The 26,618-nt window shown below is 41.7% G+C and overlaps 1 protein-coding gene across 4 annotated transcripts in view; it reads left to right on the forward strand.

Annotated features, from left to right (window-relative positions):
* Positions 1-26,618, forward strand: part of LOC309391395 (trifunctional purine biosynthetic protein adenosine-3-like) — a 56,812-nt gene that overhangs the window by 724 nt on the left and 29,470 nt on the right. For 2 of the 4 annotated variants that reach the window (XR_014175266.1, XM_081951797.1), the window contains exons 2-6: positions 14,613-14,802; positions 19,075-19,170; positions 23,583-23,757; positions 24,866-24,977; positions 26,045-26,122. Coding sequence is in view for 3 of the 4 variants with exons in the window: in XM_081951797.1 (XP_081807923.1) it covers positions 14,658-14,802; positions 19,075-19,170; positions 23,583-23,757; positions 24,866-24,977; positions 26,045-26,122 (606 nt within the window). In the remaining variant the exon portion in view is untranslated. Of the gene's footprint in view, positions 1-7,094; positions 7,144-9,040; positions 9,095-14,612; positions 14,803-19,074; positions 19,171-23,582; positions 23,758-24,865; positions 24,978-26,044; positions 26,123-26,618 lie in introns of those variants that run through there. The other 2 variants (XM_081951799.1, XM_081951798.1) reach the window with 2 other exon arrangements.

Genomic DNA, 26,618 nt, shown 5'->3' on the forward strand with positions numbered 1-26,618 from the left:
ATGCAAAGTTTGACATGTGACTCACTACCTGTATATCAGCAATTCTGTTAGTGATTTTGATCCTGCAGAAGGCAACTTGATATCGCATGTTAAAGAAAAAATTGTAAATTCTAATAATTTGATATAGAAGTTCAGGATAATGACCAATTCTTTCTTATAATGTATTTTCACAACTATGCCAAGCTAGTTGAAAATCATGGTTTAGCATCCTCAATAAACATTAAACCATTTCTGTTTGTAGTGATCCATAATCATTTTATTAAAGTCAGCAAGTTACAGTAAATCAGTGGCCTTCTGCTGTTCCCAGAGCAAAACAGAACTGAGGCTCATCAATAAAGTTCTAGGATAGCTTCCGGTTCCGGCTGCTGACGGCGACGGGCAGGTTCTGCTCGCCCCGCGCTTTCCCGGTGGGCCCCTCACTCCTTGGGGGGCACAGGACGCCCCGTAAAGGCTCCTGCCGGAGGGGTGGCACCGCGGGGATCCTCTGAGTCGGCGGCGGCCGGGGGGGGCCTGCATCGCCCCAGGCACTGGGGAGCATGATGGGGAGGCGCTCCGGCGTCTTCGCTGTGAGGCAGCGGGAAGAATAAACATTCAGAAGGACGCGGCTGCGGTGCGGTGAGGTGGAATCCACTCTCCATTCCCTTTGTATATTCGAAAGAAATTGCCAGCTATTTAAAATCCTCTTTCGGCTTGGATTTGAGAAGCGCGGCTGGAGGGAGGGGGATTCCCCCCCCTCGGACAGGCGGCTGTTAACTATTGTTGCTCTCGGCCCTTGGGGGAGGAGGCAGGGAGAGAGCCAATTAATGACGCCACGCTCTTAGCAAAGGTGAATTTTGGATTTAAACCTATAATGGAATGATGATCTGGAAACTTTGGAAACTTTGAAACTTTTGTTATGCCTCCTAAGCCCGAAGCTGGCAGGGCAAGATGGCACACTTCCGTTGTCTTCATAAACAGTGAAAACTGACTCCACCAATAAAACTTCAGGCATCCGGTCTTTGTCTCCGTGCTACTCAGATAAATCTCTTGCTGTTTGTGACTTTTTGGACTCTCTGGACTGAAAAACTTTACTCTATTGCCAGTGTGATTAGAAAAATCCTCCTCTGGGACTTCCGGTTCTGGCGGCTGACGGCGACGGGCAAGTGATTGCTCGCTCCAGCTCCCCAGTGGGCTTCCCCACTTCTTGAGGGGCACAGGACGCCCTGCAGAGGCGTCCTGCCAGAGGGGCGGCACCGTGGGGGATCCCTGGATCGGCGGCAGCCGGCGGGAGGTCCCCCGCCTTGCCCAAGGCACCGGGGAGCAGATCGGAGGACGCGTGGGCGTCTTCGCTGAGAGGCTGTGCGGAGAAAAAGAAAACTGAAGCATGCGGCGGCGGAGCGGTGAGGCGTAGTCTTCCTCCATCCCCATTACTAACTTAAAAACTTGTCAGTTGTGCAAACTTTTTTTTCGATTTGACTTGGAGAGGCGCGGCTGGAGGGGAGGGGGATTTCCCCCCCCCTCGGACAAGCGGCTGGAAACAAGTGTGCTCTCAGCCCCAAGGGAAGGAGGAGGGGGAGAGCCAAACCAAAGATGCCACACCCTAACTAAGTGGATTTTCGGATTTAAACATACAATATAATGAGATCTGGAAGCTCTGGGAATTTTGAACTTTGAAAACTTTTTTTTGTTGCCTCGAAACCTGAAGCTGGCAGGGCAAGATGGCACACTTCCGTTGTCTTTATGAAATGTGAAACTTGACTCCACCTTCCAAACTTCAGGCTTCCGGTCTTTGTCTCCGTGCTACTTGGATAACTCTCTTGTTGATTGTTTGCCTTTGAACTCCTTGGAGTGAAAAACTTTTGCTCATCTGCCAGGGTGATTAGAAAAATCCCCTCTGCCTGGACCCTTTGTCTCCTGGACTCCCTTGGCTGTTCTACTCTTCTGACTGATCCTTCTCTATACTGACTGGACTCTTTACATCATAAACAATGGCATCTAAAAGACCACCTCCTGGAAAGTCAGGCTTTGCTGCCTCTGCCCCGACATCTGCAACCTCCAGTCCTAGCACACAATCAACGTTAACAGCCTTCAAGCAACCTAAATCTACGGACCTGGAGTTTCATCAAATGTTTCAACAAATTCTACAGGGACAAGAGGAAATAAAGAGACAACTGAAGGAGATGAAAGAAGAAATTAAAGAGAACCAGGATAAAATTAATAAGAACTCACAGAGATTGGATCTTTTGGAGGATGGGGAGGCTGAGATGAGGGGAGGGGATAGAGGGTGTGCAGAAGGGAAACAAAGAACTTGACACCCAACAAATGAAAATAGAGTTTGAGAGAATCTTTTTATCTTAGATTCCAAAACGTGATGGAGACAGATGATGAAAATATAAGGGACATCATGACAAACATTTTGGCTGAGTATATTTAGAAGGAGAAACAACAGATGAGGTGGGAAATAGACCTGGCTTATAGAGTGAATTCAGCTTATGCTAGAACACACAATGTTCCCAGGGAGGTACACATTAAATTTCTTAGGAAAAGTACAAGAGATGAAATTCTGAATGCACAAAGGGGGCAAGCCTTGACATACAAAGATAAGGAGATAACCATTCTAAAACAGATCCCCAAGAAAGTGAGGAGAAAAAGAAAACATTATTCGCAATTGGCGAATAAACTATACCAGAAGGGGGTGTGGTTTAGATAGTTGATGCCTGAAGGTATGTTAATATTCTGGGAGGAGACAAGAGTTAGGATTAATACACCCATAGAGGCGCAGGCCTTTATGGAGAAAAATAAACTACTCCTAGAAAAACCAGATGACTCCTCAACAGACATACAAGACACGAGACGGGACGGAGCTCTGCCAGCGGGGGGAGATGGGGTGACAACAAGAAAGCTCAGATCACACAAATGAGTAAGAAAAGTCACCTGATATAAATTGATCGAAATTACCAATTGAATTTACCACACTGACTATATGTTATTACTTAATATTGAATTTTATGCAAATGTATAGTATGAGTTTGGAGGGGGGGTGCACCTACCGTATTTCGCAGCTGCCAAAATTTGTAACTTTTCCCTTACCTTTTCCTTTTGTAAAATATAAAAAAACCAATAAAACTTTGTTGTTGTTGTTTTAAAAAAGAAAAATCCTCCTCTGCCTGGACCTTTTGTCTCCTGAGCTCTCTTGGCGGTTCTATCTTTCTGACTGATCATTCTCTGTACTGACTGAACTCTATAATGTCATGTAAAAAACCACCTCCTGGGAAGCCTGGCTTTGCTGCCTCTGCCCCGGTATCTACAACATCCAGTCCAAGTACACAATCAACGATAACATCTCTGATGCAGCCCAAAACCACTGAGACTGAATTCCAACAAATGTTTCAACAAATTTTACAGGGACAAGAGGAGATTAAAAGACAACTAAAAGAGATGAAAGAAGAAATTAAAGAGAACCAGGACCAGATCAACAAAAACTCACAGACTGGATCTTTTGGAGGGTGGGACAGCTGAGATGAGGGAGGGGATGGAAGGGGTGCAGAAGGGGAACAAAGAGCTAGACACCCAACAGATGAAAATAGAATTTGAGAGAATGTCCTTTTACCTTAGATTTCAAAATGTGGTCGAGACAGATGATGAAGATATAAGGGACATTATAACAAGTATTTTGGCTGAATACATTCAGAAAGAGAAACTACAGATGGGATGGGAATTAGATTTGGTTTATAGGGTGAACTCAGCCTATGCTAGAACACACAACGTACCCAGGGAGGTACACATTAAATTTCTCAGAAAAATCACAAGAGATGAAATTCTGAGTGCACAAAGGGGGCAAGCTTTGAAATACCAAGATAGGGAAATAACCATCCTGAAACAGATCCCCAAGAAAGTGAGGGAGAAAAGAAAAAGCTATTCGCAATTAGCGAAGAAACTATACCAGAAGGGGGTGTGGTTCAGATGGTTGATGCCTGAAGGTATGCTAATATTCTGGGAGGACACAAGAGTTAGAATTAATACACCCATAGAGGCGCAGGTCTTTATGGAAAAAAATAAAGTACTCCTAGATAAATCAGATGATCCTACAACAGACATGCAGGACACAGGAGGGGCTGGAGCTCTGCTGGCGGGGGGAGAAGGGGCAATACCAAGAAAACTCAGATCACAAAAATGAGTAAGAAAACCCACTTGATATAAATTGACCGAAATTATTAACTGAATTTACATGCTGACTATATATTGCTATTTAGTATTGAATTTTTTGTAATTGTATTTTATGAGTATAGAGGGAAGGGACTCCTGCCCCACATTGCAACTGCCAAAATTTGTAACCTTTCCTTTACCCTTTTCCTATATTATTTTCTAAAAAACCAATAAAACTTTGTTTTTTTAAAAAAACAAAGTTCTAGGATAGGTTACAGAGACTGAAGATGAACATTTAAATGCATTAGATCTTAGGCAAATGATAATTTTGCAAACGATTAAATACTATTGATAAAAGTACATAACTTACATTTGGGATAATAATTTATAATGTAGTATACATAGCCTTTGAAAAATGTGAATGCCAGTTAAGCTGGTTATCATTTTGACAGTATGACCCTGCCTCTCATTTTGAATGGGGGGGGGGAGTTGTAAACACGCTCCTTATCAATGTCCTTAGGAATGTTGCATTTTATAAAAGCATACAGCTCATGAATTAAAGGCCATTTATTGATGTGACAAAGGTTACAAATCCAGGAGATATATATCCTGAGCCATGGATAATAGTCATTTAGCATTTAAGGCTACTGTGAATATTTATTTATATAGCATATGATGCTATTGTGGATAGATACAATTTTATATTAAACAACCAAAGACAGAGAGATTCAGGAACCATCTATGACCTAGGTATGAGCATCTATGAGACATAGAGCAAATAGAAATTCCATCTATAGTACAATGGCATTTCCATCCAATAAATCAAATTCCAATTTTTTTTTTGTTAATGTTATCTTTGTATTTGGAAAATTAGATCTATTAGAAAATTAGTACTATTAAGTTCTGGCTTACATTCTGATACATTGAGCCTTTATTTCATGTTAATATTTCACCTTAATTTATTTTCTTTTAGAAATTGTGTCTTTCTTTCAGATATGGTTTTGTTCCTTATTTTTACCAATACTTTTCTAGCTTTCCTGTATATAAGAAAAATGTTTCCTTATATCTAAGAATAGAGTTAATGCAAATGCATTTTCATCTTACTTGATTGGACAGAGGGATGGAATTTCAGGCAGTTGTCTGCTAGTTGTGCGCAGTAAAGCATTCTTTCAGCTGGACACAAAGCCTTCCACACTCTAAATGCTTTTGTAACTTAATCTGACATTAGCTGAAGATTTTCTTTTCAGTGCTGCTCTTTACAATTTAGAAGAAAGAACACTGAAACTGACTTCTGTATATAGTCTTGCAGAATAATTTGAAAGATTATTGGGTAAGTTCTCTTTACTTTTTTAATCAAAGAAACTTTTTACAATGTGCTAATTTAAAACTGATATTTTACAAAGCAAGGTGGCCAGTGAAACTTTCTGCATCGTAATCCGTAAAATGTATTTAAATGGTAAAATGTAACATCTGAAAGAATGAAACATACTGAAAGCAGTTGATACTTTTATGTTAGCAAAAAACATGTTATTGTAATTCTCATAAAAAATTAATAGTCTCTAAATCTCAGAGATAATTTGGAAAAAAAAAACATTGCCATGCTATTGACTGAATGTATCTGAAGAGTAGCCTAATGATTTTATATATTGAACATGCATGAGAAATTTCAATCTGAGCCCAGGTCAGGCTGGGAAAACAAAGCAGTTGTTACGCAGCATGTAATGTACCCAAGGTTTTTAAATCATCTTGATTATCTTGATTAATTATCTTGTTTCTTTTTGTGATTGTAGAATTGTGTTCTTAACATAGTAACTGATAGCTAGGTTTTTAAACTGTCCTTTTAATATGCAGTGTGCCTTTTTGATACATTCATAACACATCCAGATAGCAATAATGCCATTGTATAGTCATTATCTCGCCATACCTTATACAATTACTCTGCTATTTTGGTAGACTATCCAACAATGCATATTTCCACAGTACTCTGTTTTAAAATTCAGGAGAGGGAATTGACAGACAATATTACCCGAGCAAAATTTCTTGTCTCTTCTCCACCCAACCAGTTCCTTACCATTGTTATCCACAGTCTTCTCAGCTTACAAGCAGCCCATGCACACGTCTTTAACTGTGCCAGAATTAAAAAAAATATCCAAAAGCACAATTTATCATTCAGAAATTAGCTCTGTTTCAACTTTGTATATTTTTCATAATTCACATTCAGCTGTTCAAATGTATCTGATAGCTACATTCCTTCTGTTAAAAATATGTTTGCATACTTATATACTCTATAACCACATTGATTTCTGATCAAACTAGAACTTTTAAATCTAGGTGGAGGAAGATCTTTTTGCAAATGGTAGACTAGACTAAATAAACTGGCTTTGAAAGGTTTTATTGCAAATAAATACCGTAAATAAATCATAGTTTCCGTCATATATGTTTAACAAATGAGTCGTAAGCCTATGCTATTTTGAACTATACATATATATCACTTATATTGGTCTATATTTTATTCCTACATAGCCTATTCTTCTTAATCACTTGAGCATACATCGAAGTTTTAATGCCATCTTCAAATTGGCTTCAGTTGCTGTCAGCTTCTGTTCAAAACTGCTGAATGTTTGCTTAGCAACTTCCCAGTCTGAGAAGATGCTTTACCAACTGCTGGCTGGCTCTAGCTTCTCATTGTGGCTGCTGGAGTGGTGAACCTGTTGGCCTCTGCTTTCCTTTTGGCTTGTCTGCTGCTGATTTGGTGAAGTCCATGCCTGCTTCTGCTTTGTCCTCACATCTGCTAAGATGATGGGTGTTTTTTTTTAACTTCTCAGCTGCAGATTCCTTCTTTCTGCTCTCCTACATAACACAACACACCTACACACACCCACACTTTGATGTTCTCCACCTTTTCCTTTTACAGTTGAAAACAGGTGTAACTGCAATGGGCAATTTAGGCTGCTTTAAAGTCCCAGGGGAGAAAACAAAGGGAAGGGATTACTTATGATGGCTTTCCTTCCATGCTGAGTAAACCATTGCTAAAAATTCCTTTATTTGCTTTTGCTGAATGTTATTGTTAATGGTTTGTTTTAATTTAAGGTTTCATTCAGAAATGTTGAGCATGTGTTGCATTTTGGAATCTTGGAATTTTGTTTTAGTTTCAAGAAGAAAGATTTACTTGTGATAAACTGCTTAAGAAATAATATAGATGTTAGATTATAGCTCTAATGAAGAAAAATAAAGGAAAGCATTATGCAAAATCAGACTCCCATCTGAATAGGACCATCCAGATAAATGCTTGCTCATTCTGTCTACAGTCTTAACCTCTTCTAGTTCCTTATTTAGATAAGTAGATAAATCAGAGAAAAATACTGCTATTATACAGTAGCAATCAGCAAGCTTTTCTTATGGAAATTTCTAGGCAGACATCATCTAAACAATGAACAACTCCATTGAAAATTCATAAACATTGTTTGTTCTCAAAAATTGCAGCTTTAAGACATAGTCTGAGGCAGTGGTGGGTTCCTGCTGGATCGCACCGGATCGCGCGCGCTCCCTTTCAGCGCTCCACCTGGCTTGCGCGCTCCCTTTCAGCGCTCTACCTGGCTTGCGCGCTCCCTTTCAGCGCTCCACCTGGCTCTCGCGCTCCCTTCCGGCGCTGAAACCGGAAGTACAGTCTTGCCCCGCCCCTGGCGAAGCAACGACGCCTGCCTGCGCTCCACCAGCTCAGCTGGGAACGGAGATGTTTCCTCAGCGGAGCGGAGCGCCTGAAAAGACTTTTCAGGCGCTCCGCTCCGCTGAGGAAACATCTCCGTTCCCAGCCGAGCTGGTGGAGCGCAGACAGGCGTCGTTGCTTCGCCAGGGGCGGGCAAAACTGTACTTCCGGTTTCAGCGCCGGAAGGGAGCGCGAGAGCCAGGTGGAGCGCTGAAAGGGAGCGCGCAAGCCAGGTGGAGCGCTGAAAGGGAGCGCGCAAGCCAGGTGGAGCGCTGAAAGGGAGCGCGCAAGCCAGGTGGAGCGCTGAAAGGGAGCGCGCGCGATCCGGTGCGATCCGGGAGGAACCCACCACTGGTCTGAGGCCCAGCACTTTTTCAGTAAATATGGTAGTAGTAGCACCTTCCAGTTCTGGACTACAAAAATCCAATTGACTGATAAATTACAACCAACAGTTAGAGATTTTTGAATCTCTTTGTTGTCATCTGATTTTTTTTGCAGCTCTGATAGCTTTAATGGTAAAAAAAAATCCTATACAAAAGTATTACTTCCAGAATCCCCAGCAAACTGTTGAAGTAATACAGAGAATTTCAGAAGTTCCCTCAAAAAACTTGGATTAAAATAAAGCTAGTCCTTGACTTACAGCAATTCATTTAGTCACCATTCAAAGTTACAACAGCCCTGAAAAATGTGACTTAGGACCGTTTTTCATAGTTACGACCCTTGCAGCATCCTCATGAACATGTGATCAAAATTCAGATGCTTGGCAACTGACTCATATTTATGATGGTTGCAGTGTCCTGGGGTCATGTTTCTTGCCTTCGGATAAGCAAAGTCAATGGGGAAGCCAGAGTCACTCAACAACTGGTTACTAAGTTGTTACCAGCAGGATCCGGTTCAGCTGCTGATGGACTCGGATAGCGAGGGATCATTTCAGTATGCCCTGGATGATGTGGAAGACCCTGTGCAGGTTGCAGATTCAGAGCAGGGACCAGAGGGGCTGGTTGGCCACCAGGAGGCGCCTGAGGCATGGAGCAGTGGGGAGGATCAAAGGCAGTCAGTCCCTGATGCTAGAGTGAGAAGGGCTGAGAAACGAAAGCAGCTTCGTAGGCAGGCTCACAGACGATAATTAGCACAGGTGATTGTAGATTGGCCCCTCCCAAGAGAGCTTAAAGGTGAGGCGTTGGGAGGGGACATTTGCAGGAAACAACCTTCGAAATTAGCAGTGAAGGAAGTCAATGTCTTAGAGCCATGTTTGAATATCTGGTTTGTTTTTCTTGTATTTTGAGTTATCTGGGCCCTCGGCCAAAGGGTTTGTTATCTTGCAATTAAACAGTGGCAAACAGCCAAGCCTGTGTTTTGGCTTGTTCACAGGCATGGAGAGAGGGGGGGTCAGAACACTAACTTATCAACTGCAGTGATTCACTTAACAATTGAGGCAAGAAAGGTTGTAAAATGGGCAAAACTTACTTAACAAATGTCTCACTTAACAACAGAATTTTGGGGCTCAATTGTGGTCGTAAGTCGAGAATTACCTGTACTGTATCCAGATAATAAAGAATTAGATAATCACTAGATAGCAGGAAGGAGTTCTATGCTGCCATCTTGTGACCTACCTACCTACCCAGAAAAGTTAAGATCTCCCAAATTGCTGAAAGTGATTTTTCAAGTTCTGTATAGAATTCTGAAATTTACTATAAAAGAAAATAAATCACAAGCCCCGAATAGACATCTATTGATGTAAAAAAAAAATTTTCTCAAAATCTTTCAAGTCAAAAACTTCCTCTAAATGGGAATATAAATTCTCTTCAATCGATGATGTTTTTTATTTGTTATTTGTTTTTTTAGGGATGGGGCTTTTTAAAAAATGACATTATGATGTAGTGGTTAATGACAGAAAACATTGGGGCTGTCACTGTCTCCCAACCTAAGGATTTCTTATACTGGCAGGAAGAGAAAAGGGCATGAAAATTCAGGCTTATTATATTAGAGCAGGGATTGGCAACCTTAAACACCCAAAGAGCCATTTGGACCTGTTTCCCACAGAAAAGAAAACCCCGGGTGCCCCAAAATCTTTCCCATGCCTATTTCTTGAAAAAGAAAACTAGTCACAAAACTAGTATATGTAGTTGACTTAAACATTCTTTTCTTGGATTTAACCATGGTTGGCCTACCGGGGGTTGAAAAGCTCAATAAATCACCTGCCAACGGGTGTCGCACATTGGTGGTTGTGATGCATATTTTGAGCCACAAGGAGCCACAGCAGAGAGATGAAAGAGCAACATGAAGCTCCAGAGCCACAGGTTGCTGGCCCCTGGATTAGAGCATAAAACAATAACAATGTAAAAACGACAAATTGTGTCGGCTCCTTTGAGTGAAACCAAACTGCCAATGTAGTAAGGTGACCAACCGTCCTCCTTTAGGGAGGACAGTCCTTCTTTTGTAAGTTCTGTCCTCCCTCGAAAAGTGTCCTCCTACATGTCCTCCTTTTTGATATTTGAAGGCTAATCTGTTGTGTGTTATGTGATGTATTTTATTAAACAGTTTTTAATGGTTTTTTTTACTTCATTGCAAGTATATTGAACAGATATTGAATCTTGTGTTGAATTTTTATCTAAAGAAATGCTAGACATTAAAATAGACGACAATTGTCTCTTTGAAGAAATTAGAAGACTGAATGTATATTTAAATTCTGAAAAATTAATACAATGGGAAAATCAACATGTTGAAATTGATAAAAGATGGGTGGATATTTTCAGCCATTTCAAAAATGAACATATTCCATGTGAATATTTATTTATACTTGTTCAATTTACGTTGTGCTGCCCTGGAACTAATGCAGCAGTTGAAAGAGTTTTTTTCAATTGCCAATGATTTTTCGACAAGTGAGAAATCGAGATTGAATGTTGATACTCTAGCTGCAGCACTTGCCGTAAAATTCAATATGAAGGATATTTCTTGTTCAGATATTTCCAATATATTGTTAGAAGATAATACATTGACAAAAAATATTAATTCAATGGAAAAGTACTCATTTAAATGATAATTAACAGGCATGTAAGCATAATTACAATATAAAATGTTGTAAATGTTTTTATTATGCATATATCATATTTTAGTGTATTATTGTTGCAATGAATAAAATATTTCTTTTATTTACGATATATTTTTTCCAATTTATTTGTCCTCCTTTTCATTGTAAAAAAGTTGGTCACCTTAGCATTTTGGACAATAGAACGTGTTTTGTCCTCCTTTTCATTGTAAAAAAGTTGGTCACCTTAAATGTAGTAGCATTTGTTCAGATCCTGCAACTGTCTTAGTAAGTGTAGAAAGAAATGTCCTTCTAGGTTCAGTTCCAAGTGGGGAAAAAGACACTGGAGACATAGAGGCTGCTTGGAAAGATGGTTTAATGGTGGACAGGACCACATGGCTTGAGTCCTGAACAGAAAAGGTGATCACATGCTTCAATGTTGGGTGAAGACGAAGAGAGCTAAGAAGGGTTTTTTATAATCTGTTCGGCTCCACCTAACTGTTTCCTGTTCCTGTGTAAGAAATGTATTCTGATTGGTTGTCAGACTCCCATGGGGCCATGCAGGGGCAACTCTCTAGGCTGTGTTTTGAATCCAGGTTTGGTTGAGTTCTCAGATGCCATGTGGTGAGTGGGTAAAGGCTGATCATGCCTTAATCCCATCACCCTGGAGCTGAATGGGAGAACTCTTTATTATGTAAAGGGATGGCTTGGGCATATTAATGGCTCATTGACAAGGGGGGCGGGCAAGTAGCAGGGAGCTACTTTGTCTTTAAAACATGTTTCTCCCTTTTCACATCCAGGGAAATGTAATATTCTGCCTTTTCAATATATCCTAGGATATTTCATTTTTCTAGGAGAGGGATGGGTTTTAACTTCCTACATAAGCTAAGTAACTAGTAAGCTATTTCTCCCTTTATTTTCTGCTGGTTATTATTGGAGGCACATATGCTACTTATGTAAATTATGTTCAGAGTTTTATCAGCATCATTCATGGTCAGAGAAATACGCAATTAATCTTTCAGCTTTGTGAAAGGAGGCAGTTTCTCCTCATATCTTGACTTAAGCTACTTGTGGAGGGAAATTATATTTAAGGAATCCATTAGGGCTGATTCATCATATCCTCACTCCTTCCCAGTTGCTTGCTTTTCCACCTAAAGGTAATGTGGGGTGGAAAATTAAAGGTAATTTTTTTTTGTAGAGATAGAAAGGCATATTTCACTGTACTGTAATTAACATATTTGATGGGCAAGAAGTGCAGCAATTGATTTTAAAGGTCACATTTAAAGAGAAGTCCCATTTTTTCTGCCCTAGCATTCATGATGCTTATCTATTTTTTTTAAATCAACAGATGAAGGCACAATGTTATTGACATGCATAAAATGATCTAATCAAGAATAACACTGGGATAGGCTAATTGCATAGCTCTTCATAACACATTTTTCAATTGCTTCTTCTTTTCATGCTTGTAATTTCTCTCTGTGCGGTTGCCAGCTTCCATGTCCCGAATGACTTTTTATGAAGGGTCACAACTTTAAAACTTTAGAAGGTTAGCCATTGTATAAGCCTAGGGATTTGGGGACAATCTGTCTGCCCCCATGGATCACCAGAGTTGGTTTGGCTGATTTGGCTGGGTATGGGGCTGTCCCCATTTTTCTCTCATCACTCCATGTGTCTGTCTCCTGAAACTGCATTCTCAGTGGGAGAAATCTGTACAGCTGATGGGTGGTAGCAAAGTTATTTTTATGTAAATTTTTACTGCAATCAAATGGATATATGCAGCAGTGGTAGGTTTCAAATTTTTTTAGAACCTCTTCTGTAGGTGTGGCCTGCTTTGTGGGAGTGGCTTGCCAGCCATGTGACTGAGTGGGAATGGCTTGGCAGTCATGTGACTGCGTGGGCATGGCCAACTTGTAAAATGTGGTGAAACTCACTTAACAACGCTCTTGCTTAGCAACCAAAATGTTGGCTCAGGAACTCTGGCATTGAAGTGTGCAAGTCTTAAAGCTGTCAAGTTACAAGACCTTAACCCTTTAGAAAAAAAACCCCAGGGGTGTTCAAACTTGACAGCTTTAAGACTTGTGGACTTCAACTCCCAGAATTTCTCCTCTTGCTTTTCATCTTGATGATGTGCGGACGGGCCGGGGGAGGGAGCTGGAACCAGTTCTAAACGGCACTGTAGATTTGTGGAACCTCTTCAATAGAAGAGGTTAGAACTGGCAGGAACCCACCCCTGATATGCAGCCAATATGATAGCTCCAGTTTACTGAAACAATATAAATGGAAGCAGTGACGTGCAGTCAGGTGAGGCAAGTGAGGCACAGCCTCACCACTCTCATCATGAAAAAAAAAAGTAAAAGGAAAAAGCTGAGCTAGTTACTGCCTCACCGTGGATGAGTCTGCTTAACTGTTAAAAAAAGCTGGAAAAGGTACGTGTGGGTTGGAGGGAGGGGGAGGAATTCAAACTTCATCCTCCTGGTGCTGTGCAGGGCTTTGGGCAAAGGCTGGAGGGAAGGACCCTGGCTCGCTTGTGCTCTCCCTCCCCAAGAGTAGTTTGATTGCAGGCAGAGTCACGTTGTGGGGCCAGGGTGTGTGCTACAGCATGGCTCTTTGCCTGGCTTCCTGCCTCCTCCTGTGGTCTCCTCACTGGTGCTCTCCCTCCCCAAGTGTAGTGACTTCCTCCCCAGGCCCCCATTCATTTCTCTCTCTCACACACAGAGCTGGATAAAACTATATAAAAATCTAGCCCAGCTTCACTGATTACAAGTTTGAAAAGGCAACGTGGCTCCACCTGCAATCAAACTACACTTGGGGAGGGAGAGCACAAGTGAGCACTGAGGAGACCACAGGAGGAGGCAGGAAGCCAGGCAAAGAGCCATGCTGTAGTACACACACTTCCCCCCAGCCTTTTTCTTTTGGAAGGCTCGGCTCGGCTCCCCTCCGGCTTCTCTGCCTCTCCTCTCACCCCAGCCTGCCAGCAGGAGGTGGTGGGTGGGCTTTATTGTGTTCCAGGCATTTCCCACCCAGACAGCAGGCTGCATTTGCAATGGTGGAGGTGTTTGGGAAAGGCAGCAGGGGAATGGGGGGGGATGGCAGAGGAGCTGCTTTCAAGCCACTGGAAAAGATATCCAATCCAACTTTTGTGTGTGTGGGGGTTTGTTTGAGAGTGAGTGAGAGAGGGAAGGGGTAGGAGAGATAGTCCAATCCAACTTCTCTCTCTCTCTCTCTCTCTCTCTCTCTGTGTGTGTGTGTGTGTGTGTTTGAGAGAGGGGGAGGAAGGGAGAGAGGGAGGAAGGAGGGGAAGGAGAAGAAAAAAAAAGAAAGAAGGAGCAAAGGAGAAAAACAAATGCTGTCGCTTTAAATTGGAACTGAGCATGCCTGGCTATGGAATTCTGGGAGTTGAAGTCCACAAGTCTAAAAATATTTGAAACCCAGCACTGTGTCAGTGCCTCACCAGTCATAAACCTCACCGCACGTCACTGAATGGAAGTAACAGTAAGAGCAATGTATGTTGCAGGATCTATATATATTTATATATGTCAATACCTTTTTTGCCCAATTATGTTTTGATTAGTTTGATTGCCTTTTATTATAATTTAATTCTTTAGCCAATTCTTTTGCAGTTACTGCAGTTAAAGCATTTAACATGCTTTAAATTATAGATAAGTCAGGACTGTTTCCACTGTTTTTCTATTGCTTGTCACTAGTATGACATTATCCAAATACATTTTAAACTGATTCTCCTTTTTGATGCAGTCTTAAGTCAGTAATCACAATCTATCAGCTTGCTGGAATAAGAGAATGGCTGACCGAGTGCTTGTGATTGGCAAAGGAGGCAGAGAACATGCATTGGCTTGGAAACTGGCACAATCTCCACACCTGAAACAGGTACTGGTTGCACCAGGAAATGCCGGAACAGCCAATGATGGGAAAATGTCTAATTCAGGTAAAAAGATTATTTTTAATTTAATGCTTCTAGACCGCCCCCTCTCCCGAAAGGGACTCGGGGCGGTGTACAGTTCATACAAAATATAACAAGATACAATAAAATTAAATATGTACAGTTGACAGTTGACATGGAGGAGGTTAAAATGCCGTTAAAAGAACTGTACAAAGCAGATATAAAATAAATTCAAACCCCTAAAAACAAATACAGTAAATTAAAAAACCCCTAAAATAACCAGATATAGTACGTTTGCCAGGAGGGACAGTTGAATTATGCCAGGCCTGCTAATCGGAACAGGTGAGTCTTCAGTTTTTGCCGGAAGGAGCGGAGGTCAGAAGTGGTTCTAATGTCGGGGGGGAGGTCATTCCAGAGGGTTGGGCCCATCACAGAGAAGGCCCTACTCCTCGGTGTCGCCCGCCGGCATTGTCCAGTGGATGGCACCAGGAGAAGTCCCTCCCTGTGTGAGCGTATTGGCCGCAGGGATGTATGTAGGAGGATGCGATCCCGCAAGTAACTATCTGACAATGCATTAATATATTTAAATGCTCCCGGGGAGAAAAATCCATAATACCTCCCCAAACCTTTGTACCACATATTATACAAAAATAAATGTTTAGGATAATGCATTTGATTTATGATTACACAGAGAAAACAATTTAATATGAATTAAATGGAAAAAGGAAGTAGCTGGAGTCATAGAGTCAATTTAGTTAGGTTAATAAATTAACCCAATTTTCTGGATCTGTACAATACATTGAATAAAAACCTACCTTTCAACATTTTAATTTTAATATATAAAATACAAAAAAGGAGAAGAAAATAGGATATTAAAGGCGATAAAGGGGACGGGGAAAATGGGGTGTGAAATACAAGAGGGAAGAAAAAAAGAAAGAAAATGTGATATTGACTTCCAACCCTTCCTAGCACAGTACAAGATAACACACTCCAGCCACAACTTTTTGCTTTTACACATTAATATATAACTAGCCATTTCTATAATACCAAATCTTTCTAATCATCAAAACCAATATCAAAGTTTCATTTTTTGCTTAACAAGCACAAATTCCAGAAGTGATATCCAAATAAGAACATATTTTCCTCTTTAAACAAGTAATCAATTGAACTATTCCTGCTTTATCTTCCTTGCTATGGAAATAATCTGTGTTTCTATTTACACCTAGTAATCCTTATGAACTGTCACTATTTTTATTTATCATATTTATTGTATTCTTTCAAATTATTTGGCCTAAAAGAAAAAAAAGAAAGAAGGGGGGAACCTTTCCCCCCCTTTTCCCCTCCTTTTCCCCTTCAAAGTACTAAACTTTTTAAAAACAAAAAAGGCACTTTTTTAAAGTCAAAATTTTCTTATACATCTTATTCTTTAACGTTAACATACAAGATTTAAACTTCAATAATCCATTTAGCTCCCTCCCTCCCTCCAAACTACCCTTATAGAATATTTTTTTCTTTTATGAACATCCCTTTTAACATACAGAGTTTTTCTTTAAACTCATTTTCTTTTACTTTCTCTTTTAACACAGGTACTCTCAAATACATTTTCAATAGCTTTTGCCTACTTTATAAGTTACTTAAGCAGTATGTATGTATGTATGTATGTATGTATGTATGTATGTATGTATCAGTGGTGGGTTCCGGATTCCGTTGCAACCGGTACAGTTGCAACAGGGCCCGGCATCCTCCACATGAATGCGCACAGCAGGCGCACAGCACGCACAATCATCCTACCCTCCAGCGACGCCTTCGCGAGCCTCCGTGATGCTCCAGATGCTTGGTGGAGTGTCGTGCAGGTGCTGTATGCACCGTGCCCCTGCGCGGAAGCCCTGAGGAGTTTAAAGACAGGTAAGGACGACGGGCGAGCAGGTGGGCTCTCTGGAGCACCATACCGGAACGGTACCCGGTGCTCCGGGCAGGCACCGGTACTCTTGTACCGGGGCATACCGCCTGCAACCCACCACTGGTACGTATGTATGTGTTGGAAGAGAAGGTGAGGGCTATTAAGAGTGAGTCTGTTTCCTGCCTAAAAACATGTTTCTCCATTTCTGATCTATGGAAATATAATATTCTGCCTTTTTAATATTTCCCAGGAGATTTCATTTTTCTAGGAGAGGAGTGGGTAAAATTTTCAAATTTTGGGTTAATCCTTTCTTTCAGTTGCACATATCAAGCAGAGAAAAATGCATCCTAATTCCAGTTAACTCATTAAGTTTAAGTCACTCTTTCCAGTTTATTTTCATGAAGTAAAATCATTTTCTTCTCTGGAAGTATCGAAGACTTGTAGTCCTTTCTTTTTATCACGAGATCCTTAACCTTGTTAATGTCCTTAAAGAAAAGGTCCCAAGTTTGTCTATTTTCTCGAAGCTCTTCTTTCAGTTGTATTGGAAAGCTTACATTTGAACCATAGTAATGAGGACAAAAATGAAAGTTAATATCCCGCTCTTCTGAAGCCATGATAAACTCTTCTGCATTTTCAGCTACTTGTGAAGTTACCTCGGCAGTTTGGTAACATTCTCCACATGTTTGCATCTCAGAAGTACTTTGAGAGCTTGGATTCCTCTTTTAATCAGAATCAGAAAATTTTAGCCACCCACAGCTGAGAAAATCAGTTACTACAACAGTAAGTTAAAATCACAGCTTTCGATCTTTATCTTTCTACGTCAACTCCTCCCCCCTCCCGGCCCACTTCTTTATTTGGCTTGCCTTAGCAGGCTTCTTCCTTGTTCTTTAAGACTGTAGGAAGTTATCACCCAGCCCTCTCCCAGAAAAATGAAATATCTTAGGAAATATTGAAAAGGCAGAATATTACATTTCCCTGGATGTGAAAAGGAAGAAACATGTTTTAAAGACAGAGTAGCTCCCTGCAGCTCCCTGCCCACCCCCTTGTCAATGGGCCATTAAGATGCCCAACCAGTCTCTTTACATAATAAAGAGTTCTCCCCCTCAGCTCCAGGGTGATGGGATTAAGGCATGTTTTGGATCTGGTAATGGAAAGGCACACAAGGCTAAAGGCAACAACAGCTCTTTATTAAAGTACAACAAGTAAGAACAATCCAGCGAAGGTTGAGTCTGACAGCAGTCCTTTTATATGGAGCTGTCAGACCCTTCGACCAATAGGATTAAACCTCTGTTCCCGCCGGAACAGAGGACCTTGGTGGAAACCACTGTAGTTGATACCAGTATCTAACAGCATTAGTCTTTACCCACTCACCACATGGCATCTGAGAATTCAACCAAACCTGGATTCAAAACACAGCCTAGAGAGTTGCCCCGGCATGGCCCCATGGGAGTCTGACAACCAATCAGAATACATTTCTTACACAGGAAACAGAGAGGTGGGGCTGAACAGATTATAAAAATCCCAGCAAGCCCCTTCCTCGGGGCCCTCTTCTCTTCTTCTCCACCCAACATTGAAGCATGTGATCACCTTTTCTGTTCAGGACTCAAGCCATGTGGTCCTGTCCACTATTAAACCATCTTTCCAAGCAGTCTCCATGTCTCCAGTGTCTTTTTCCCCACTTGGAGCCGAACCCAGAAGGACATTTCTTTCAACAAGACAAAATGGCACAGGTCTTCAAAAAGGTATAACAGGCTGTGGCTGGAAAGGGTCTCTTTTAAATTGACTTGAGATGGACTAATAGTCCTTGAAGGTGATTAAGATAAGGAAGGCATAAGTTACTGTCAATTTGAAATGTGAATTTCCAAAAACAATGACTTCTTAAGCCCGCCAAATAGATTGCAGCTTCCCTTCTAGCTTTTGGCACGCAGACAGCTTTGGAGTTCAACTCCAAAAGAAATCTGCTAGCTTATAGCTGTACTGAAGGGTCCCCAGGGAAAGTTCCTCAACGCACTCTCACCCTAACTGAGTGGGTCATAAAAACTGATGGGATATCAATCCCTTCAGTTAGAAGGCAGAAGAGCAACACGCCAGATAAAAATCCTTTGGAGATCTCTCCCCGTGCGTGTGTTCACTTAGCCATGTTCCCAGGAAGTCCTGAATCAAAACAAGTTGAATCTGCATAACCCAAGAAGCTGCATAAAAACTAATCAGTACTAAAACCAACCAAACTTAGCATGTTGTAAAAACTAAAAAAGGAAACTGCCCCTCACATATAAGATTTTTTAGCAAATCCTTTATATACATTTTTGAAATTATTATTTTCATTAACTGCGTGATTTTTTCTGCTTCTGTTGGGAGCACAATTCTCATATTTAGCATCTGGATCTTAAATTATGTGTTTTTATTATCTATTTCAGGTGTTTTAATTAGCAACCATACTATCCTCTCCCAGTTCTGCAAAGATCATAACATCGGGTGTGTGATTGCTGGACCAGAAACTGTACTTGCTGCTGGTAAGCTCTGAACATCCTACAAAACTGAGTATTTGAACTTAGATTAAAATTAATGCCCCAGTCTTAGGCTGTAGAGTGATGTATGATTCTGGACAAGGAGTTCAGTGTTGATACATCATGATTAAATGGCATTCTAAAGATTTGATAATGGTTTGCAGTACTGTAGCTTGCTGTTACAGAGTATAAGGAAGCTTTCAGATGACATTTTTGTCATGCAATTACCATTCCTCATTTGTCAAATTTTACAGGGAATCCACATAACATCATCTTACTTTTGCAGCCTTCCTGTGTTTTCCCACCTCTTTTTTCCTACACAAACTAAGGAAAAAATATGGATTAGACCCACAGTATCTTTTAATTGGTAATCTAGAATTTAACTTAATTGATAATACAAAGTATCTTTCATCTTGAATTTGCCTTCCCATTAACTTCTGAGGTGCCCACATGGCAGCCATGGGCCTAGTGCACATCATTGGATCAAATAATCTCCCTGTGACTTCTCCCCTCTCACAGATCCTGTCACTCCCAGTGGTTCATGGATGAATTGAAGGAGATGAACTAAGAAACATTTAGAGCCCAGCAGGAGGACAAAGGACAAACTCAACTAAGCAGGATAAAATCTGCTATTAAGGCCTACGCTTATAGCTTACACTTGGTGCTGTAAAAGCAGGAAAGTGACAATACTTTCCAACCCTTTTTGACTATCTGTAGATAGCCAACTGGTGGCCTTCTTTAAGGTGACTTCATACAAAGTTGTAGGGAAGAATTTGCAGGCAAAATTTCTCACCTTCATTTCAATTTGAATGCTACCTGGTTTGGATCCAGGCAAGGTAACTGGCTACAGTCTTATTTGGTTATCTAGGAACAGTTTGATCCTGCTGGGCTTGAAGAAGTGGACAGGGTCCTGATAACTGTAATTCAGCCATCTACGGTACTTCTTAGATTCATGCCCCAAATGTATTTATTTTTATTTATTTATTTATTATTAGCGTTTATATACCGCCCCCTCTCCCGAAAGGGACTCGGGGCGGTGTACAGTCCGTATTAAAATACAACAGATTAAAACATAGAAATAACTATATAAATACATGTATAAGAGGAGGATAAAATATGCCAAACTGTACAGCTAATAAATAAATCAATACAAAATTTTAAAATATCAGGTTAAATTTAAAACATTATCCCTCTAAAAACCAGTAAGAATGTGTATGCCAGGAGGTAGACGTTAAAATTATGCCAAACCAGCCAGTCGGAACAGGTGTGTCTTCAGTTTCTGTCAGAAGGAGCGGAGGTCAGTAGTGGTTCTAATGTCGGGGGGGAGGTCATTCCAGAGGGTTGGGCCCATCACAGAGAAGGCCCTACTCCTCGGTGTCGCCTGTTGGCATTGCCTCGTGGACGGCACCAGGAGAAGGCCCTCCCTGTGAGAGCGGATTGGCCGCAGGGATGTATGTGGGAGGATGCGATCCCGCAGGTAACTAGCCCCTATGCCATGGAGCGCTTTAAAGATGGTGATCAGAACCTTGAAATGCACCCAAAAGACCACAGGCAGCCAGTGCAGCTCGCGCAGGAGAGGTGTTACGTGTGAGTACCTAGTACTCCCCATGACTACCCGCGCGGCTGCGTTCTGGACTAGCTGCAGTCTTCGGGCGCGTCCCAAGGGAAGCCCCATGTAGAGAGCGTTACAGTAGTCCAGACGAGACGTCACCAGTGCATGAGTGACTGTGCGTAGGGCATCACGGTCCAGAAGGGGGCGCAATTGGCGCACCAGGTGAACCTGGTGGAACGCCCCCCTTGCCACGGCTGCCACATGATCATCCATTGACAGCCGGGCGTCTACGAGGACGCCCAAATTGCGCGCCCGTTCCACAGGGGGCAATTGTTCACCCCCTATGGCCAGTGATGGAATCAGCTGGCTGAACCGAGGCGCCGGTAGCCACAGCCACTCAGTCTTGGAGGGGTTGAGTTTGAGTCTGTTGTCCCCCATCCAGACCCCGACGGCTTCCAAACACTGGGACATCACTTCGACAGCCTTGTTGGGGTGGCTTGGGGTTGAGATGTACAACTGAGTATCATCAGCGTACAGATGGTACTCAACCCCAAAACCACGGATGATCTCACCCAGCGGCTTCACATATGCGTTGAACAAAAGGGGCGAGAGGATCGACCCCTGCGGCACCCCACAAGAGAGTGGCCTCGGGGTCGACCTCTGCCCCCCAGTCAACACATATTGCATCCGGCCGGAGAGCTAGGAGCCGAACCACCGTAAAACGGTGCCTCCGACTCCCATCCCCTCCAGCCGGCGCAGTAGGATACCATGGTCGATGGTATCAAAAGCCGCTGAGAGGTCTAATAGGACCAGGATAGAGGAGCAACCTCTATCTCTGGCCCTCCAGAGATCATCCACCAACGCGACCAAGGCTGTCTCGGTGCTGTGCCCGGGTTGGAAGCCGGACTGGCGTGGGTCTAGATATACGGATTCGTCGAGGTGACGTGGAAATTGCTGCGCCACCACATTCTCAACAACCTTCGCTAAAAAGGGGAGGTTGGAGACTGGACGATAATTAGCTAGCTCCGTTGGGTCAAGTGAAGGCCTCTTGAGCAGGGGCCTCACCACCGCCTCTTTCAAGGCAGTCAGTAAGGAACCCTCGCTCAATGAGGCGTTCACCAGGCCCAGAAGCCAGCCTCGCGTCACCTCCCAGGATGCCAGTACCAACCAGGAGGGGCACGGGTCCATTGAACATGTGGTGGGTCGCAGCCGTCCACGCAACCCATCTAAATCCTCGGGGGCAACAGAGTCAAACTCCTCCCAGAGTGGGCTCACAAGACTCACTGATGTCGGCTCGTCCGGTCCACTGGGGGGGGCCCATCCGCTCCGGATCTGAGCGACTTTGTCTTGCAGATATTCCCCAAACTCCTCTGCGACAGGAGAGAGTGGGTCACCCTAAACAGGGTGGCAGGGCGGTTATCCGCAGACGCAATGAGAGCGGCACAATGTCTACGTTTGGCCGCTCTCAATGCCACAAGGTAGGTCCGTAAATAGGCTCTTACCTGTGTTCGGTCAGATTCGGAGCGTGAGGACCTCCACCTGCTCTCTAGACGTCTCCTATGGCGCTTCATCACCCTAAGCTCCTCGGTGTACCAGGGAGCCCGGGTGGGTCGTTGCCATAGGAGAGGTCGCAGAGGCGCAACCCGGTCCAAGGCCCCCGCCGTCGCCCTATTCCAGGCGTCGACTAGGTCCTCCGACTGAGCGCGGGTCAGGGCTACAGGTAAAGGCCCAAGCTCCGTCTGGAACCTGTCCGGTTCCATCAAGTGCTTGGGGCGGTACCAGCTTGAACAAACTGGCTCCGCCTCCTCGCGGTGGAGGGTAGCGCCAGGGAAGTCCAGCCGGAGACATGAGTGATCTGACCATGACAGGGGCGTAATCTCTAAATCCCCTATTCCCAGATCACTCGTCCACTGCTCAGATACAAAGATAAGGTCCAGTGTGCGGCCGCCTTCGTGTGTGGGGCCCTGAATTAGTTGGGTCAGGCCCATGGCTGTCATGGAAGCCATGAACTCCCGAGCCACCTCGGACGCTGCTCCCGTCGACGGCAGGTTGAAATCCCCCATAACCAGAAGTTTGGGTATCTCAACCGCCGTCTCCGAGACCAGCTCGAGGAGCTCGGGCAGGGCCGCTGACGTATAGCGAGGAGCCAAGTATACAATCAGCAGACCCCACTGCCTCCCTGGGCCCCATTTCATACCCAGCAACTCACACCCGGGTATCTGAGGAACAGTGAACTCCCTCGGCTCTAGACAATCCCGTATAACTACCGCCACCCCACCACCCTTACCCAGGGCCCGAGGCTGATGGAATGCATGGAAACCCGGTGGGCACATTTCCACGAGGGGTAAACCCCCCTCGTGACCCAACCAGGTCTCCGTTATCCCTGCAAAATTTCTCACCTTCATTTCAATTTGAATGCTACCTGGTTTGGATCCAGGCAAGGTAACTGGCTACAGTCTTATTTGGTTATCTAGGAACAGTTTGATCCTGCTGGGCTTGAAGAAGTGGACAGGGTCCTGATAACTGTAATTCAGCCATCTACGGTACTTCTTAGATTCATGCCCCAAATGTATTAGAGACTGATAAGCAAAATCCTAAATTTCATTGAGTGTGCACTCCATTCTTGGAACCATTAACATGTATATTCATGAATATTCATATAGCTTCTGATGACTAATAATGTTGTCTTTAAAAATGGGCTAACAATATACCGTAATATTTCTAACAACCTCATTATATTCTAAACGCTTCCCTTTTCGTGGCAGTGATGTACTTTTTAAATGCTCTTTCTTCTGGGACAGTACACTAATATGACGTTCAATTACATAAGCAGTTTTATCTGAGCCTTTCAGTATTTCATTACTAGGAATTGTTGATGACTTGGTAGCAGCTGGAATTCAGTGTTTTGGCCCAACAGCCAAGGCAGCCGAGTTGGGAACAAATAGATATTTCACTAACATCTTTCTTGATCAGCATGGAATTCCCATAGCAAGATGGAAAGCCTTTTCAAATCCTGAAGAAGCTTGTGCTTTTATTAACAGGTAAATACTTATTTTCTTTCAAGTATTTAGACTATCTATTCTTAAGCAATGCTTGTGTTTCTCATCAAATAATTTGATACAGGAGGACTTTACAAGCATTTAAGACTCTATATATGAAGGATGTTTCCTCTTTTTTATGCCTAATAGTATGAAATAAGTTATGTAACATTACTGAAATATATTTGCCAAAATCTGTTTTCATTGGTTAAAAAGAGAAATTTAACCACAAAGATAATTCTTTCTGATGACACACCAGAAAGAAACATTAGACTGTTATCATGATCTGCAGTAGTGAGGGAGCACACCTCACACCAGTCTTTCTTACCTCTTGATCAGTTTCTTTTGTCACATCTCTGAGGAAGTTCTACCTCCCCACCCCACCCCAGTTCTGGAGGTTCACTATGAATGGCCAGTCCATGCAAGTTAGAAGCTAAAAGCTTGACTTTTAAATAGCTAAAAGAGTCAGATTGGACAAGTGTAGATTTATGTGTCAACATGACTATTATAAAGTGAAAAGAAAATAATACTATTATTCCGTGATAAAATAATATAGAAAAAGTCTTAGAAACAATGTAAACAATCAAAAATATCTCGACACTAATACATCACTATAATCATTTTGTAAAAACATTGAGAATTCTAGCCTGCGTACACAATGATCACCTCATGCCAGATGTCAGTCAACATTTGAGTCTCATATGAGGCAGTTTAACCAAGCCCCTCCATAAGCTATCAGTAATAAAATTAAGACTTCCATCTTTCAAAACAGAGGCAGAAGATATTATGAGGCTAGAAAAAAGGATGAAGATCTGTTTTTTTCAGCAACTTTAGAGGTCACTTATTAGGTTTCTCAAGAGGGAGTCTAGGAATAATTGTGATCATTGTAATCCCAGATCCCTGAGACCTCTACTCGTCTACCTTCTAGACTGTACTATCCATATTCACCCTTACTGAAGCATTACATGATACTGATCAGAATTGTAAGAGTCCTTGTATAATGTTGGTACTTGATTCTGTCATATAGTTTTCCAGTCTGTAGTTTTACAAGAGGAGATCTTAGAACATATACTCTATATTTTCTTCTAATGTGCTCTGTCTTATTTTAAAGCGCAGATTTTCCTCCATTGGTGATAAAACCTAGTCGTTTTGGTCCTAGAAAAAAAATAGTTCTTGCATCCAATCGAGCAGATGCCTCCAAGGCAGCACAAGATATTCTTCAGGTGACTTACATTTCTATGTCAAAGTGTTCCCTGTATTCATACGTAATACTAAGAAAATCCATAAATCACGTTATGACTTCAGGCAATAATTGAACCGCAAATGTGATTCATTTTGGTTTATAATTGCTTTATAATAGTAAGCTTACAGAATTCTATAAGAGAAGTTGCAATGTATTAAAGTGAATTAGTGAATCAGTGGGCCAAAATTGATTATAAACTACATTTATGGTGTATGCTTTTTTTTCTGTATATTTATTACAAATGCAGAGTCACATCTCTGCTAAATGTTTCTTCGTTTTCAGTGTATTTTCTTCTGACCGTTGACTTACGTAATCCCAAATAGGATACAAATATTCTAATAAAATAGTACTGACAAAGAGAAAAGCTTATCTATGATATGATTAAAATTAAACATCTTTCTAACAGTGATACTCAATTTAATTAGTTATGCATCCATAAACACAAGTGTTTATAAATACAAGTGTTTATCAGAGAATGTAGACGAAATCACCTATAAAACTCTTCTGTAGAAAATTCTGTAGTAAATATTTTCTGCCTAAAGAAAGCTTCCATCTCAGGAACAAAACTTGTACCTTTTCTATTACTGCAAGGAATTCCAAGGTTTTTTAAAAACAAAACAAAATTGGAAGAGAAGGCAAAAAAATAATAATCCCTGGCTGGTATTTTTGTCTATAGATAGACCATTATTCAAAACACTGATTCCACTTGCCACTTTGGGGCCTAACTTTCCAATGTAATACAGTAGCTATTATATATGCAGGTATGCTGATAGTCCCCCATATGATACTATGCTTACCTTAAGGCACATGGAACAGTGGTTGGACTTTAATTCCAATTCTATAATTAATTGGGATCATATAAGAGAAGAGATTATTAAGGATTTGACTTGTATTACCCATGAGTAGAATATGCTCTATAAAAAGTTTTATATGTAAAAAGTGAAATGGTATTGATATTGGAAATGCTGTAAAGATAGTTTCTCATTAAAAAAAAGGAAAGATGAGAAAAAAAAGATTTGACCAGTGGCTATTCTAATTATAATGCAGGACCACATGTGTTGTCATTCTGGAGACTCCTCTGAGACAGTTATCATTGAAGAACTTCTTAAAGGAGAAGAATTTTCAGTATGTTGTAGTTTCATTAAATATTTGGGTCAGAATTACCATTGTTTGCTTGGGCTGCTTTTTATCCTGATTACATACTCTAGTGTGATTATTAACTTCAAAAATAAAACTAGCATGGTGCTTAGAAAAGTGTTGAGAATGACAGTAGTAGAAAATATTATTAATTGTAGAAGTTCAGATATAGTTAATTTGTTGGATGGACATATTTGGATTTAAATTCTCCTTCTGCTCTCTGAGTAATCCCATGCTAGTCAATCAGTTTAGGTGGTCACTGCTATAGGTAAAATAATTGCATACATTTCTGGAGAATACACAAATATTTTAACTAATCCAACAAATGCTTAAAGAAAGAGCCCTTTGTAGAACAAGTTTTAATGTAATTGTTTGTGGCAACTGCTGTACAAAGAGAATTGTCAGTGTTTTTAAAAAAGAAACAAGTGCAAAGGCTAAACAAGGCATTAACTCTCTAAGCCTTAGCATGTGGCCTACAAACAGA

This window comes from Natrix helvetica (assembly GCF_964273705.1).
Source record: "Natrix helvetica genome assembly, chromosome: 4".
Lineage (NCBI taxonomy): Eukaryota > Metazoa > Chordata > Lepidosauria > Squamata > Natricidae > Natrix > Natrix helvetica.